Source organism: Staurois parvus, unplaced genomic scaffold (assembly GCF_062004578.1).
Source record: "Staurois parvus isolate SC_StPar_1 unplaced genomic scaffold, SC_StPar_1.0 ptg000583l, whole genome shotgun sequence".
Taxonomy (NCBI): domain Eukaryota; kingdom Metazoa; phylum Chordata; class Amphibia; order Anura; family Ranidae; genus Staurois; species Staurois parvus.
Genome location: NW_028318379.1, coordinates 878,736 through 896,524, shown reverse-complemented (window position 1 = coordinate 896,524; position 17,789 = coordinate 878,736). Strand labels below are relative to the sequence as shown.

The window sequence follows — 17,789 nt, the reverse complement described above, 5'->3', positions numbered from 1 at the left end:
AAACTGAAACATCCTCAACATTTCAGAACGTGTCCAGCTGAATGTGACAAACCGTTATTAGATACATGATGTTAAATCATTGTTTTTCCCATAGCTTAGGTTCACACTACAGTGGTGCTGTAAATCCCATGTGATTCGCACAGGAACCGCACCGCATTCCTGTACAAATCACATGCTATTTGTATGCAGTGCGATTAGAGCCATATATTTTTTATGGCTCTATTTGCACTGCACTTGCACCAAAAACCCTTTTTTGGTCCGCACTAGAATAGCATCACATAGGTATTCACACCTATGCAATCCGATTCTGCACATCGCACCGAGTTTTGCGGACCAATGTCAGGGTGTTGTTAACTTAACATACACACCTGCATCGGTTTGCTTGAACGGGGTGCGATTGTGATGCGGTGCGGAATTCGCACTGAAAACGCTACAAATTCCGTACCGCATCAGTATGAACCAGGGCTTAGTCCTCATGCACGCTGGACGTTTTTACAGCTGCTGTTTTTGGCTTTTGGCATTTTTTTCTGCAGCCAGTAAACTCCCCATCATGTTATCCAATGTGTCCATACACACATAGACTGTAATCTGAGGTTTTTGGCTGGAAAAAAAAACAGAACTAGTGGGTTTCTAGAGCAGTTTTTTAGCTGTAAAAAATGTGCTAATGCTGAAAAATGCGGTAAAACATGGCAAACCAGTGTTTTTTTTGAGCAAAACTTTTTTTTGTGTGTAAAAAAAAAAAGTTAAAAACCGCAAACATGGAAAAATGCGACTAAACACTAATGCAAAAATGGTAACAAATGCTGAAAAACTAATGTTTTTAATGCGACTTTACACAGCTAATGCTACCAGCGTTATTAAAATGCCCTGTGTGCATGGAGCCTTATAATGATCTGCAGGCGTCTATGCACTATATAGCTTTATATTCAGTTCATGCATCACTGTTGGTCAAGTTACATTTTATTTAACCACTTGCCGCCCTGCCACTGCAGAAATGCGGCGGCAGGGCGGCACGGGCAGACAAAACCACGTTTTAAAATGTGTGTTTTGTAAACAGGTAGGGGGCGCGCGTGAGGCGCACCGCCGCCCTACCTGTCCTGCCGATCACAGCCGCGGATGTCAGTCGCCGGGTCACAGCTGGTCCTTACCGGCTATCTCCTGGCGATCAGCGGCAATCAGTGACAGAAAGCACAGCTGCAGTAGCTGTGCTTTCTGTCACTTCCCTGACAGCTCGAGGACAAGCTGATCTGGACAGAAGAGTTTCACTCTCCCAATCAGCTGTCTCCCCTGCAGTACACACCCCCGCCCCCTAGTAAAACACTCCCCTCACACAGATAATCCTTCCCTGTAAAACAAACTTAACCCCTTCCTCCCCAGTGCCATTACTACAGTGTCAGTTTTTTTTCTTTTTGCACTGATCACTGTATTGGTGTCACTGGGGATGTCAGTGACCCCAAGTCATTACCCCCCAATGTCAGAATGTCCGCCACAGTCCCGCCATAAGTCACTGATCGCCGCCATAAGTCCCTGATAGCCCCCATTATTAGTATAAATAAAAACTAAAAATCCCAGTATCTTTCCCGCCATTTGTAAACGCTATAACTTTCACGTAAACCAATTAATTTACACGTATTGTGTTTTTTTTTTAGCAAAGACATGTCGCAGAATACATTTTGGCAGAAATGTATGACTTTTTTTTACTGGACATGTTTTATAGCAAAAAGTCCAAAATATTGTTTTTTTTCCTCAAAATTGTCAGCCTTTTTTTTATAGCGCAAAAAATAAAAACCGCACAGGCGATCAAATACCACCGAAACAAAAACTCAATTTGTGGGAAAAAAAGGATGTAAATTTCATTTATGTACCGTATTGCATGACCGCGCAATTGTCCGTTAAACTAGCGCAGCTCTGTATAGCAGAAAAATGGCGTAAATTGCAGTATCTATACCATAGTTTGTAGGCGCTATAACTTTCACACAAAGCAATCAATATACACTTATTGGGATTTTTTTTACCAAAAACATGTAGCAGAATACATTTTGGCCTAAATTTATAACCAACTTTGAGTTTACTATATATTTTTTATAGCTGAAAGTAAAAAATATTGTTTTTCTTCAAAATTTTTGGCCTTTTTTTGTTTATAGCGTGAAAAATAAAAAGCGCACAGGTGATCAAATACCACCGAAAGAAAGCTCTATTTGTGTGAAAAAAAGGACGTAAATTTCGATTGGGTGCAGCATTGCATGACCGCGCAATTATCAGTTGAATTAGTGCAGCGCCGAGTAGCAAAAAGAGGCCTGGTCATTAAGGGGGGTAAATCCTCAGGAGCTCAAGTGGTTAAACGCTACAGAGTGTTCACTAAATAGAAAAGCCAGAAGGTGCAGGCTTTATAGATTCTTTCATGTAAGGTAGACAGCAAGGTAGTGTACATTTCATAGCCTTGAACTTCATAACCATTCAGGATACACTAATACAAAACCGCCTTATGGTGACGTCTCCTAATATTACAAAGTGATTATTCAAACTACAAACATCAAACATCTGCTGAACAGGTGAAATCAATACAATGCAACTGCCGGAGATAGTATAGACTTCCTTGAAAATGTCTCAGTTTTAGGTTACAAAGTGTAGGGGAAAAACAATATACGATGTTTAAAAATGTTCTGCAGAACTTGGTCGAAATATGAGCCAGCTCTACGCATGAATGTAGACTGGAAATGAACAGGTTAAGGAGGTAGTAGATCAACAGAGGAGACTCAAACGAAAGGAGGCAGAGAGTTGATTTACTAAGGCTAGGTTCACACCTATGCAGTTTGCGTTTGATCCATTTCTGTAATGTGTTTTGTGTTTTTGCACATGCTCTTTTGATGCATTTTGCAGGTTCTTTAAATTTATTTCCTTGTTGCTAGGCAGATTAAAATGCAAAACGCATAAAAAATGCACTACATATCTTTCTGCAACATCTCTATTGAAGTCTATAGAACGAAAAACACAACGTTTTGCATTTAAAAAAGTTCTTGACCCTTTCCAAAAAATGCTCTAGGTGAAAACGCGAAGATGTGAACCTGTCCCTTAGGAAATCATGTTAAATGGATTGCTGTGTGTTTCTGCAAAACGCTGCTGAAAACACAAAAGTGTGTACCTAGACTAAAGGCAAGTGCCTTTACTTTGCAAGATAGGGTCCTTTCACATGGGCGTTCCATTTTTTTTCTTCAGTTCAGTCATGTTTGTTCCAAGAAAAAACGTGAGTTTACATCCATTTTTTCATCCATTTACATCCATTTTTCATTGGTTTACATTGGTTTTCATCCGTTTTTCATCTGATTTTGGTCCGTTTACATCTGTTGACATCCGTTTTTCTTCTGTTCAAAAAAACGGATGTTAACGGATGCGGACATTAACGGATGTAAAAAGATGTTCATCCATTTACATCCGCAAGTCCATAGAAATACATAGGGGTCCGTTTTTCATCTGTAAACGGACAGATGAAAAACGGACATGCGGAACGCCCGTGAAAAGGACCTATAGGGTTGATTTACTTTGCACTCATTCTCCCCCAGAGCTTAGTAAATGTGGTAAAGCCCTGTTGGTTTTTATCATCCAATCATGTGCATGCAAAATAAATAAATACATAAATTTAAAAAAAAAAAAAAAATATATATATGTATATATATATATAAAATTTGTTTTTTTTTTTGTTCTTGCACCTGATTTGTTATTTGAAGCTTTACCACTTTATGTATACTAGGGTAAATGAGTGTAACTGCACTTGTGAAGTGTGCAGTGTATTTGCCTTTAGTAAATCGACCCCAGTGTCAGAATTATGATGGTGCAGATTTTAGTGTTTGTTGCACAGAGAAATATTTGTGAAGCATTACTTTTTGTAATATTAGGCACAAAATGCAAAATCCACACAAGAATAAACAGCTATTCTTTTTTTTTTTGTCAAAGGTTTTTACTAAGTTTTAAGTAACATATATAACAGTTCTCTAGCAATGAAAGGATATCAGTATTGTGACAATAAAGGTCATGAAAGGAGCAACATAAATTAGCACAGTTATTGGTACATCGGTTCTCCAAACTCTGTATATTTCAATATGATCAGTAAGGCCTAGTTCATACTGGCATTGTGGCTGGGTTCACACTTGTGCGGTGCGGTATATCGTATATGATTCGCACTGGAACCACACCGCATTCTTGTGCAAATCACATGCGATTTGTGTGCATTATGTATGGCTCAAACCGCACCCGCATCAAAAACATGCAGGAACCTTTTTTTGGTCTGCTCTAGAATCGGATCACACGGGTATTCAGACCTATTTGATCCGATTCTGCACATCGCACCACGTTTTGTGGACCGATTTTGGGGTGTTGTTAAAATAAACACCTGCATCAGTTCGCATGAATGGGGTGTAATTCTGATGCGGTGCGGAATTCGCACAGAAAACACTGTGAATTCCGCAACGCATCAGTGTGAACCCAGGCTGCAAGCAGGCATTTGAGGGGTGTTTTCATGCTCCTTAAACACCCATGCAAATTATACTATGGACAGCACACAATGCTGTTCAATTTATCAAAAAATTAAGTGTTAGCATTGTATTGCTTCAAAATTGAAGTCTCATGTTGAGTCTGGAGGAGTTTGAAGCCTTTCAATACCTCCCATTTAAGCCTATGGTGACGCTCCTCAAATGTGCAAAGATGTTACCAACCCGAATTCCTATCTCATAAATATACAAATTGATCTCATAAAGTTATTTTGGAATTATAAATGCTATAGGATCTCCAAATTGGTCCTATACTTCCCTTGGGAACTCTGGTCTCCTGGTCAAACTTATATATTTGCCATCACTGGACTGAGGTGGAAAAGCTGCAGAGCACCTATCCACCCTAATTTCATGCAATGGGGCAAAATTGTAGTAATAGATAATAAAATAGTAGGGACTTTCAAAGTGCCACATCCAAAATTATCCAAAGAGAAAAAAGAAGTAAATTCCTGAGAGGGAGAAAATTCTCCACCAGCTTTCACCCTTGATGGGACAGGCTAACGCGTTTCAGGAGACAAACTCCCTTCTTCAGAGCTCTGAAGAAGTGAGTTTGTCTCCTGAAATGCGTTAGCCTGTCCCATCAAGGGTGTATTATTCCATTGGACTGTCCTTACGGACTACCTGCTCTGTTTTTATTCCCTTTTGATTTGTGAATATATATCTATAGTTTTTAATAAATATGTGGTGTACCACGGTAATGCATAATGAGAATGTGCCCTTGTTTGTTTTTGTTCACCAGAACCTCTGAAGGGCTGCACCTCAGCGTTTGGCATTCAGATTTCCCTTTAGTTTGCATGAAGATTTGAACGCTGGTTTCAGATCCACCATTCATAGAAACCCTATTTCAGCTTCTATGAATGACAGAGGATGTAAGAATGGGTGGAGGATTGAAAGCTCTGCCCCCTCAATTCAGGAATCAATTACAGAGACTGTAGTAAAGCTTATATGAATAGTAGGTTTGGCAGGACAGGGTGAGATTGGTCGGGTTCTCTTGATACCCTTTAGGTGTATTAACTCCTTCTGCACTAAAAAAATCGTAGGGGTGGGGGTAGGATGGAGGAATGTTTCAGCAAAAGAAGAAGATTTAGCACAAGAGACATCATACTAATTGTCCCTTGTGCTGATTTTTCTGTTATATCTGGAGATATGAAAAAATATATGTTTAAAAGCTTCTAAGAGCTATATTTGTACACTATACAAGGAAAATCAATACTAAAGACTATGTCACTAGTACCAAACCCTAGAGGTCCTTCACACCATATCTCTAAATAGCAATAGACAGGTTCTGGAGACCTTGGTTCATTGCAACACATACTGGCAGAACCAACTCATTAAAACTTACTTGAACACCGTTGATTCCTTGATCAACAAAGTGTCTGACACTTGGATCCTTGTCACTAAACATACCACCAAAAGACATTTCTAAACCAGCCACAAAACTACTAACACACTTACAGTGATATGATTCCTAATGGCATGTAAATGGAAAAGGGCTGAGCCCCTCATTCCTCCTAGAACTACATGCAAGGATTTGTGATATCAAATTACAGCCTTCCTCCATAATGCATGAAATAAATATAACAAAGTGCTGGAGCTATCTTAGAGAAAACACTACATAAACCCTTCATGGTTTACAAAACCACCAAGCTGTGCAACCACTTGCAGTGTCCAGCACAACCAGTGTCCATTTGATTCTCATATATGCGTGTTTTAAAACATGCTGTGATAAATACAGCAACAAAAATATATTTTTGGGAAGCTCAAAAAAGAAGAATATCCATAGTGCTTTTTGTACACATGCAACTATATTTATTAAAATCCTCTAAATATATAATAAAAACTCAACTTAAAAAGTACACTTCAGCAATGTTTCTCAACCTATTTTCAGTCAAGGTACCATTTAAAATTCTGCACAATCCTGAGGCACCACATTCTAAAATGTAAAAACTAAACTAAATGTTTTACATAACACAGAAAGATCCACAATTGCAGGACACTCAACATTAGAGGTGATTTATTCTTACAAAGCCCACTGGTACTGACTAGTATTCCATTGTTTCTTTTTCCCTCAGTTACTCTCCCTCGCTAAGCTACTGACCCTAGTGCTGATGGAGACGGGTGAGGAAGGGGCAAAAAACGATGCTGTGCAGGTGTCCGACATCCTTCTTATTAACCAATTACATTATTGGTTGCTGGGATGCTGCCAGGTAGAAGGTTGTAATGAAAACCTGTGGCTTTGTGTAACCAAAAGGTAGGTTTGATCAACCCTCTGGCTTTTACACAATTTTTGAGATTTTTTTTAGGCATTTTGCCAAGGTGCCCCTGAATAACCCTGAAGGCACCCCGGTTGAAAAAGTCTATGGTCTATGGGTATTTTTCCTCTTTGAGATGTACATATTCAAGGAATGATGGGCCAGGGTTGAGATGGATTGAGGAGCAACAGGATTCCATAGTGGGGAACGCCATTCCTGGTTATAGCACCCTGCTTAAAGGGAAAGCACATGGTACCTAATTTTTGTTAGGTCAAACGATCAGGTGAGAGCATCAGAGTGAAGGTGGTGGGAATTTTACTGTGTATGGTGGATTGCGCACATTGTGAGGAACATTTTTTCACCATGTAAACAAAAAGAAGAAAAATGGACTTGTGGGTAGATTAACTTTATTGTAAAAATATTGTTGGTGTTGTATTTATCTCAGCATGTTTTAATACACGTGTATATATGAGAATAGAATGTACACTAAATTTGATATAATTTGGGCTTTTATTGTTTACTGTGTATTTGTGAGATAATTTAAAATCAGTTGCTGCATGGCATTGTTATAACAGGTCATATTTATAATTATATGTGGGAACACATATATTGTGGGTAGCACTAACAATATTTATAGCACAAGTGGATCTGAGCACAGTATTGGTTGCACTGGGATTTTTTGGTTAATTTAATGGTCACAACACTCTCCTTACCCCAGTGGTCTCTAAACTGAGGAACACTATTCCTCCCAATGACATCCATGATGGGGCACTATTCCTCTCACTGACACCAATGATGAGGCAATTTTACTGACATCAAGACATTTTTTACTCCTTCTGGCCACAGTCTGGCCCCTCTAAATTCTGAAAGATAATAAACTGGTCCTTTGTTTAGAAAGTTTGGAGAACCCTGCCTTACTCCATCTTTTAGCTTTCTATTCCCTTCTATTCTTGTTCTTACTTTGGCTTTTCTACTATTTCAAACAACCTCATAAACTCTCATATAAAATACCATCTAATAGGGTTCTTCAGTCACCAAAGGTGAGAATGGTGTCTGCTCTGGAGATGATACAAATTTAAAACAATCCAACTGTGTCCTTAATTTTCAGAATGAAGATTAAAAGTGTTAAATAATTAATACTTTTATAATGTTTTTTGGTGTCTTGTACCCATCTATAAGCAGCCTCCTTATATGTCACTGAAATCTAACAGAACTTGGTATACTGTACAGTATTTCTTGTATTTTTTGTTACTCAATCATTTAAAAAAAAAAATGTTACACCTCAATAAACGTCATTTAAAAAATACTAATGTTATATTAACAAGTATCTACTGACCCTCCAACAGTGCACATCCATACGACAGAACTGAAACATGAACTCGATTTGCATATGGGGAGGGCAGTGAGGCACTCGCATTCAAAGTGTTACTAAGCCCAGGACCCTGCATTCATTATATCTGGTCTCCCACAGTACACACAACATGGAAATGCAATTATTTTAGTAAATATAAACTGCTAAATACTTTAACCACTTGCCCTCCAGAGGATCCCCCCTGACCAGGCTATTTTTTGCTTTACAGCGCTGCGTTACTTTAACTGACAATTGCCCTGCCATGCAAAGCTGCACCCAAATGAAATTTACGTCCTTTTTTTTCCACGACTTGACCTTTCTTTCGGTGGTATTTGATCACCTGTGCGTTCTTTATTTTTTGCACTATAACAAAAATGACCAATTTTGAGAAAAAAAAACAATATTTTTAACTTTTTTGCTATTAATCATATGATAGCTTGCGGCTTCACAGCCGGGTGCCCACTGCGCATGTGCAAGAAGTGCTGCGCTTTGTGAATGGCCACGTAGCCTTCAGGGACCTGTCATGTGTCCCAGAAGACTACAGGAAGGGAGGGGGAGGACAACTTCCACTTCCGATCGCCTAGGTGATCGCAGCGTAAGTGGGAGTGGGTACCTGTCAAATTTGAGTACCCACTCCCCCCCACTCCCCAAAGGTGCCAATCCTTAATGGGGAGTGGGGGGACGAAGCATTAAACTTCCCCTTTTGGGTGGAACTCCGCTTCAATACTCAATCTGTGCACATTGAGGGTATGCCACTGACCCTAGCAGTGGGCTGGATGAAATCTTGTATTGGACTGGCTGTAACCTCTGGACTGTAGTTTGGCAACCCCTGTTCTAGGTCAAAACTAAGCTAAGAAATGAATGGACATTCTTCATGCAATATGAACAGTAATTGTGCTTTAATAAATCAAAGCCATTGTTTCTTTATATAATGTATATTAATATAGACATTACTATTCTACATTATTTACAGTTCTTGTTATTTTAACCAATAATATATGATACACAAAGGTAATAAAATAAATCAATTCATTTATTTTAATAAAAACCGAAGTCTGCCAGTTGACGTTGCTGGACCAATTAACTTTATTATTGATTTCTTAATTTCTTTATTTCGAAAACTGTATATAACAGGATTAAATAGTGGAGTTAAAATGTAGTAATTGATAGCCACTGCTTCTTCATATTCAGTTGAATAATTACCATGGATCACAATATACATGAAAGACACACTCCCATAAAAAACCAGTACAATTGCAAAGTGGGAAATACAGGTAGAAAATGCTCTTTTCCTTTCCTTTGTATGGCCTATCTTCATAATTGCGACCAAGATCCTAATGTAGATCATAAGAATAAATGTAGAAGTCATGATGATGACACCTAAGCCAATAGCAAGGTCAATACTATGGCTTACTGTAACGTCTGCACAAGCTAAATCTAAAACTGGAGAAGAGTCGCAAAAGAGATTAAAAATTTCATGGGAGCCACAAAATGGCAACTCGGAAATCAGAATGAGAAGTGGCAAAGGACAAAGGATGCCCAAAAGCCAGCAGCAACAAACTAATATAATGCAGACCTTGGGAGTCATGATGATATGGTATTGAAAGGGATTGCAGATAGCTACATAGCGATCAAATGCCATAGTGTTGAGTGTAAAGTTTTCAGCAATACCTAGACAGTGAAGGAGATACATTTGCAAAAAACAATTTTTAACTGAAATGTAAGTACTGCCCATAAAGGTAATGGCCAAAATCCCAGGAAGACTAGTGGCTGCACAACATATTTCAAGTATGGACAAAGCACATATTAGGATGTACATTGGTGCATGAAGATGTCTGTTTATTACAATCACCACAGATATCAAAAAATTCCCAGCAATGATAAAGATAAATGTGATCATCAACGCAATGAAGAAAAGGGTTCGGAAGTGACCAAGGTTATTCAATCCTATCATAACAAATTCAGTGACTGATTCATTCATTTTCTTTTTCCTTTAGAAAGAAACATATGCAGAACATATATACAAGTCACTTTCCTACAATTCAATCTCCATAAAATCGATATACTTTAAATGTTATTTGCAGGATTTTTGCTATCAATAGGTAACATTTTTGATATCTTGAAAGGAACTCATTTTGTACTTTTTTGAAGGCTAGGAACTTAGGAAATAATATACATTTTTGATGACTGCATTTGAACACAAAGATATTGTGTCCCAACATGTCTTTGGGGGTGAATAACGAAGAAGTCAGAGAGGATTTTCTCACTTTTTTATATACCAAAGGGGTCAGGAATGGTCTTTGCCTCTCCTGTGATATCTGTGGCCCCTTTAAGACATTATGGTTCTCTATGAGCTGACTTGGTTCTATACTGCATATCCTCATATTATTTCCTGACTTACCAGACAGTTGATTCACAAAACGTGTATATTTACTATATAGAGATTAAAAGTTATAGACAGTTGTGAAAAATGCTGTAAATTAAGAATGCTTTTATAAATAGAAGTGTTAATAGTTTATTTTTATCAATTAACAAAATGGACAGTACATGAACTGAAGAGATATTGTATCCAAATCAAATCAATATTTGTTGTGACCACCCTTTGCCTTCAAAACAGCATCAATTCTTCTAGGTACACTTGCACACAGGTTTTGAAGGACCATGACAGGCAGGTTGTTCCAAACATCTCATAGAACTAACCACAGATCTTCTGTGGATGTAGGCTGTAATCCCAGACAGATTTCATGATGTTAAGATCAGGGCTTTGTGGGGGCCAAACCATCACCTCCAGGACTGCTTGTTCTTCTTTACGCTGAAAATAGGTCTTAATGGCATTGGATGTATGTTTGGGGTATCGTTCTGCTGCAAAATAAATTTGGGACCAATCACATAATGGATTGGCATGATGGATAAGTACTGTATCTGCCTGTATTTTTCAGCATTGAGGACACCATTGATCCTGACCAAATCTCCAACTCCATTTGCAGAAATGCAGTCCTGACTTGCAAGGAGCTTCCTCCATGCTTCACTGTTTCCTGCAGGCACTCATTATTGTATCATTCTCCAACCCTTCTGAACAAACTGCCTCCTGCTACAGCCAAATATTTCAAATTTGGACTCATCAGTCCAGAGCGTCTGCTGTCATTTTCTGCACACCCTATGTTTTTGTGCATAGTTGAGTTGCTTAGCCTTATTTCCATGTCGGAGGAATGGCTTTTTGGACACAATTCTTCCATGAAGACCACTGCTGGATAGACGTCTCCAGACAGTAGATGGATGTACCTGGATCCCACTGGTTTCCACCAGTTCTGTGCTGATGGCACTGCTGGACATCTTCCGATGTTGAACGGAAGTAAGCATGATGTGTCTTTCATTTGCTGCATTAGGTTTCTTAGTTGACCACTGCATCTATGGCCCTCAGAATTGCCCGTTTCTTTGTGTTTCTTCAAAAGAGCTTGATGAATTGATCTGATGCTGGTTTGCAGCCAAAGGGTAGTCACACCAAATATTGATTTGATTTAGGTTTTTCTTCTGTTCACTCACTTTTCATTTTTGAATTGATAAAAATAAACAATCAAAATATCTATCTTTTAAACGCACTCTTACTATACAGCAATTCTATACTATGTTTCCAAAAGTATTGGGACGCCTGCCTTTACGCGCACAAAAACTTTAATGACATCACAGTCTTAGTCCGTAGGGTTTAATTCTGAGTTGGCCAACCCTTTGCAGCTATAACAGCTTCAACTCTTCTGGGAAGGCTTTCCATAAGGTTTAGGAGTGTGTCTCAGGGGAAAGTTTGACCATTCTTCCAGAAGTGCATTTGTTAGGTCAGGCACTGATGTTGGACAAGAAGGTCTGGCTCGCAGTCTCCGGTCTAATTTGTCCCATATTTTTTGGGTTGAGTTCGAGATTCTGTGCAGGCCAGTCAAGTTCCTCCACCCCAAACTAGCTCATCCATGTCTTTATGGACCATACTTTGTGTACTGATGCACTACTGACTCTGCAAACAGTTGGCGACTTCTGCACACAGTGCACTTCAGCATGCTCTGAGCCCGCTCTGTCATTTAATGTGGCCTACCACTTCATGGCTGAGTTGCTCTTGTTCCCAGTGGCTTCCACTATGTTAATATACCACTTACAGTTGACCGTGGAAAATTTAGTAGAAAGGAAATTTCACGGATGGACTTATTGCACAGACAGCAACTTATCACGATACTTGAATTCACTGAGTGATCCATCCTTTCACAAATGTTTTTAGAAGCAGTCTGCATGTCTAGGTGCTTGATTTTCTACACCTGCGGCCATGGAGATGATTGTAACACCTGAATCCAATTATTTGGAGGGGTGTAGAGAGCTTCATGAAATGGGTTTCCATGGCCGAGCAGCTGCATTCAAGCCTTACATCACCAAGTGCAACGCAAAGTGTCGGATGCAGTGTTGTAAAGCTCACCACCACTGGACTCTAGGGCAGTGGCGATATGTTCTCTGGAGTAACCAATCACGCTTCTCTGTTTTGCAATCCAATGGACATGTCTTAGATTGGTGGTTGCCAGGAGAACAGTACTTGCTTGCTTGCATTGTGCCATTGTGGATTATGGTGTGGGTTTGCTTTTAGGGGTTGGGCTTGGCTCCTTAGTTCCAGTGAAGGGAACTCTTAAGACATCAGAATGCCAAGACATTTTGGACAATTTCATGCTCCCAACTTTGTGGGAACAGTTTGGGGTTGGACCCTTCCTGTTCCAACATGACTGCGCACCAGTGCACAAAGAAGGTCCATAAACACATGGATGAGTCAGTTTGGGGTAGAGGAACTTGACTGGCCTGCACAGAATCTTAACGTCAACCTGATAGAACACATTTGGGATGAATTAGAGTGGAGACTGTGAGCCAGGCCTTCTCATCCAACATCAGTGCCTGACCTCACTGGAAGAATGGTCAAACATTCCCATAGACACACTCCTAAAGAGTGGGCCAACTCAATATTGAACCCTACGGACTAAGACTCTGATGCCATTAAAGTTCTTGTGCGTGTATAAGAAGGCATCCCAATACGTTTGGCAATATAGTGTGTGTGTGTGTGTGTGTGTGTGTGTGTGTGTGTATATAGATTTTTTTTTTTAATTTGTAACAGTGAAGGGTCCTATCACAGGATAAAAATAGGTAGACGTGGTCAGGTAATGGACACAGGATCTTTGATTTTGAGTGACGAAAATGCTGTTGCAGGTTTCTCCGGATTTTGATATTTCTGCATGGGGCTCCGTAGTTTGGAGATTTCAAAGTGCCTTGAGAGGGAAGAAATCTCTAATACAGTGTCCAGACTTTATAGTCAACCAGCAGGGTGTGGGCCAGGTGCTTGCAGCTCTTATAATGATGGTCTGTGGAGGGTTGCAGGGGGGAGTTGAGTGCAGTGGCTGCTGTTGTGAGTCTTTGTGTGCATCAAAAGGGCTCAAAGCTATGTGCATTAATGAAGTCTGAGGTGGTGCGCCAGGAACAGCCCATGGTTTGGGAGACCCATACCAGTAGAGGTACTGTTAAGTATCAGTGCTAATAAGGAGTAGCCAGGAGGCTTAGCATTTTTCATTGGCATTTACCACTGGAGAAGAACCCCTGTGTGGGAAAGCTTATTCTGAGCTTTTGTGGTTTTGTTTCTTGCCTTTTAATAAAAGTGGGCTACCAAGCCCTGAAAGAGTTTCTGACTAGCGTGGACCCACTTGGAAAACATCTACCACTAGAGCTAATCATCCCCCATGTCACATGTGGTTGATGGATGCAGGCAGAAGGTGGTGGAATCCAGGTCCTTGCTCCACAGTAAGTCTGAACATCAGGAACGGTCTGTCTGTGGAAGTGCAGCCAGGCAATAAGCATTGTGTGCAGGTGGGGTGTCTGTGAAAGAAGTAAAAAAAGGAAAACAAATTCTGCTGTGTAACAAGCTGCTGTGTGTGTGACTGCAACTATGGGACGGTCAAAAGCGAAGAAAGGATGCAATCCTTGCTGAAGCAAGAGAGCGGATACTGTGGGTATTTTGCCACATGACCCAGCCAGGCCAGAAAATTCAGCTGTGTGTGAATTAGCTGTGGACTGGTGCAAATTGATTGTGTCCCCCCGAGTTAAAGGGAAAGTGAAAGGTGAGCATGGAAACATTCAGGTATGCAACAGCGTGTGCCAAGGAGGAGTGGCAGCAACATCCGGCCAGTCAGGATGTCTGGAATCCAAGGAGTCTGCCTGCCCAAGATCGTGATCAGTGGTGTCGAGAGCAGTATCCCACAGCAAGGAGAGAGCTCCAGTCATTCAGGAGTTGCCAAGAAGTTGAAGTTCAGAGTCCAGTACCATGCTTGGAGTGTGGTCAAGTGGGGCATGGGATCTTTACTTGCCTGAGAGTCTGGAAAGGCTGCAATGTTGTCCTGCACCCACATAGGAGCAGCAGCTTGTGAGGATGCAGCTGAGAGACAAAGCACTCAAATCAAGCCAAAGTCACCTGCTACAGGAACTGGTACGACTATTGCAATTTTTGGGACTGATTGTAGTATGTGACAAGGGTGGGGATATAACAACTGCTATGCCAGAAAGAGGGGTCGCAGGGCAGCCGGTGGTTGAGGGCGCATTAGCCTCCGAAAAGGTTGTTCCCCCTCCAGTCAGAAGGACCAATTAAGGGCGCATGCATGGTAGAGGTGTTATCCACAGCCCAACAACGGAAGAGTGTCAAGTGTAAAAATGTTAGTATAACTGGTTATGACTTGCAGTGACTCCCTGATGCTGAGGCCTAGGGGATCAGTGTGAGACATACATCTGACAGCGATCCAGCTGGTGAGCAGGCTGTGATGGTTACCTCCAGTGAGATGGAGATCTCTTTAAGTGTCTCAAGCCTTCAAGCTGCTGTGAATGAGCCCCTCCATGTCTATTATAAGGGAAAATTCCCTACAAAGCTCTTTAGTATAGACTTAGGATGTCTTCAAGTAACAAATGTATTGTTAGAAATGCTTGAAGTCATAAGAAAGCATCCTCTGCATACTTGGGTGTATCCACTGCAGTCGGAAAAGATGGTACTGTGGAGTACAAATAGGTGGAGCCAGGTAGTGCACTCTGCACTGGCTCACATTCATCAAGAATAGAAATGGTCGATGCAATTCTTATTAATATTGTGGCAAGTGATCTCCCTGTTCCCTGTAAGGGTGCTTCCAGTAACTGGGTTGTGTGGAAAGCTCTCAGGAGAACTGGTGGAGATGCCAGAGGTCTCTCAATTTGATATGTGACAGAATAATTCTGCTAGTGCGGTCCGAGGTGCAGCTGGGCAGTGGTTAGTCAATAGTGCAAATACTGCCTCGTCTGCTAGACCTCAAGAGAAGGAAGGGCCTGGAATAGACATGAGGAAGAAAACAAACTCTCTTGCTCTCTATGACCCAGCCTGGGGTAGGTACAGGGGCGGACTGACCATTCAAGCACTCGGGCACTGCCTGAGGGCCCGGGGTCAGTAGGGGGCCCCATGAAATGCCCCTGGTACCTTTTTTATAGGCTTTTTTTGAGTGTGGGCAAGTACACAGGGGCCCCTTGTTCCCCTATTGCCCGGGGGCCCCATTAGTTGTCAGTCTGCCCCTGGGTAGGTAGATGGAGCCAGGACTTGGAAGTTTCTACCACCAGTGCATATGGGGTTGTGCAGCTCCAAACAAGGCTGGGGAAGCCCGACCAATACTGTAAAACGAAAACAAACAAAAAGAGCACCAACCTTGCGCATTACCTCAGTAAGCCAACATTTAATAATTACAGAATAATACTCACAAACACTGAAGTATATCATGCATGTAAGTCCTCAAAGGGACTAAGGATAAAAGCGGCCTGCGCGAGTCCCATCAGAAGAGTAGACACCCAGGGAACAGCTGACGCGTTTCCAAGGACAGAGCAGAGTAGCTTGTGTTTGTGAGTATTATCCTGGAATAGACATGGCAGTAGGAGAGGTTCTGTCCACCACCCACCATGAAGTATGAGTTGATGTACCTGTAGACTCCCTGAATAATGGCACTGATAGTGATCTTTTAACAGCTAACAATGGCATTTGTGACACAGACATTGTGATGAGTAAACCAGTGGAAATGATCATGTTAAGCAATGCTGTGTGCTTTGATGAGTGTCAGTTGCTAGGACCATTGATTCCAGAGAGCTGGACAACAGGCAAATTGCAGCTGTGTGAAGATCTCATTAGAGCTAGTTGCTCGCCTGTGTGTAGTACCTCCATGGATCTGGTCCTAACAGACACTGATAAAGAAGACACTGAAGGTATTAATTGTGGAAAAGGTGATTTGTTGCTGACTGGTATGGTAAAAGACTGTGCTTTTTGAAAGTAACCATGAAAAGTTTAATTAGTTACAGAGTGTGCCTGGGGAATAAGGTTTTGGTTACTGTGGGTAATCACGAAAGGGTTGATGAATCCGGAGGAATGTTGAAAGTGGTTCAAATGAGAGGAAAAGTGGCTTTGCATTTAATATAGTGGGTTCCCTACAGCTTCAGGACAGGGAGTTGGGGAGACATAAGTATGATAGTGCACCCTCAGAAAATGAGATTGGTCCCAGGGAAGAGGGATTAATGTAAGAAATAGCAGAACCCCATTGAAACTCAGGGTAGTGTGGGCCTGGAAACATACCCAGAAAAAGGATTGGGCCTATGTGGCTAACAGCTGGCACAGAGGTGTCCCAAACAAAGTGATGGGTTCATGTGTTCCGCCCCGTACTGGGTCAAAACAAGAAGGGGGGTGTGTAACAGTGCAGGGCCCTGTCACAAGATAAAAATAGGTAGAAGTGGTCAGGTAATGGACACAGGGTCACATGTGCAGAACTGCGGTGCGTAGATTTTGAGAGGCAAAAACTGCTGTTGCAGGTTTCTCCGGATTTTGATATTTCTGGATGGGGCTCTGTAGTTTGGAGATTTCAAAGTGCCTTGGGAGGGTAGAAATCTCTAATCCAGTGTCCAGATTTTGTAGTCAACCAGCAGGGTGTGGGCTCAGGTGCTCACAGCTCTTACAATTTTGGTCTTCTGAGGGTTGCAGGAGGGAATGGAGTGCAGTTGGAGCAGTGGCTGGCATTGAGAGTCTCTGTGTAAGATGGATGCCATGTGCCTCAATTGGGCTCAAGGCTGTGTGCGTTAAAAAAGTCTGAGGCGGTGCGCCAGGAATAGCACGTGGTCTGGGAGACCCATACCAGCAGAAGTACTGCTCACCAGCAGTGCTAACAAGGAGTAGCCAGGAGATTTAACATTTTTCATTGGTAGTTACCACTGGAGAAGAACACCTGTGTGGGAAAACTTATTTTGTGTTTTGCTTCTTGACTTTTTAATAAAAGTGGGCTACCAAGCCCTGAAAAATAGTTTCTGACTAGCGTGGACTCACTCGGAAAGCATCTACCACTAGAGCTAATCATCCCCCATGTCACATTTATTTATATATATATATATATATATATATATATAGATAGTGAAGGAAATAATTTGATCCCCTGCTGATTTTGAATGTTTGCCCACTCACAAAGAAATGATCAGTCTAAAAATCGAATGGTAGGTGTATTGTAACACTGAGTGACAGAATAGTAACACAAAATTCAAAATTCAAATGTCTAACAAATTATGCACACTGATTTGCATGTCCATAAGTGAAAT

At 41.1% G+C, this 17,789-nt stretch overlaps 1 protein-coding gene and 1 pseudogene across 1 annotated transcript; one reads left to right on the top strand and one right to left on the bottom strand.

Annotated features, from left to right (window-relative positions):
- Positions 1–9,180: 9,180 nt before the first annotated feature.
- Positions 9,181–9,918, bottom strand: LOC149450089 (olfactory receptor 6N2-like). Its single transcript, XM_089692381.1, has one exon. The coding sequence runs from the start codon at positions 9,880–9,882 to the stop codon at positions 9,181–9,183; it is 702 nt and encodes a 233-aa protein (XP_089548507.1). The 5' UTR covers positions 9,883–9,918.
- A 4,665-nt stretch (positions 9,919–14,583) lies between these two features.
- Positions 14,584–15,259, top strand: LOC149450088 (uncharacterized; annotated as a pseudogene).
- Positions 15,260–17,789: the final 2,530 nt, after the last annotated feature.

Bases quoted from the DNA above. Each gene is read 5' to 3' on its own strand.
- LOC149450089 (XM_089692381.1), bottom strand. From the start codon at position 9,882: ATGGGCAGTACTTACATTTCAGTTAAAAATTGTTTTTTGCAAATGTAT.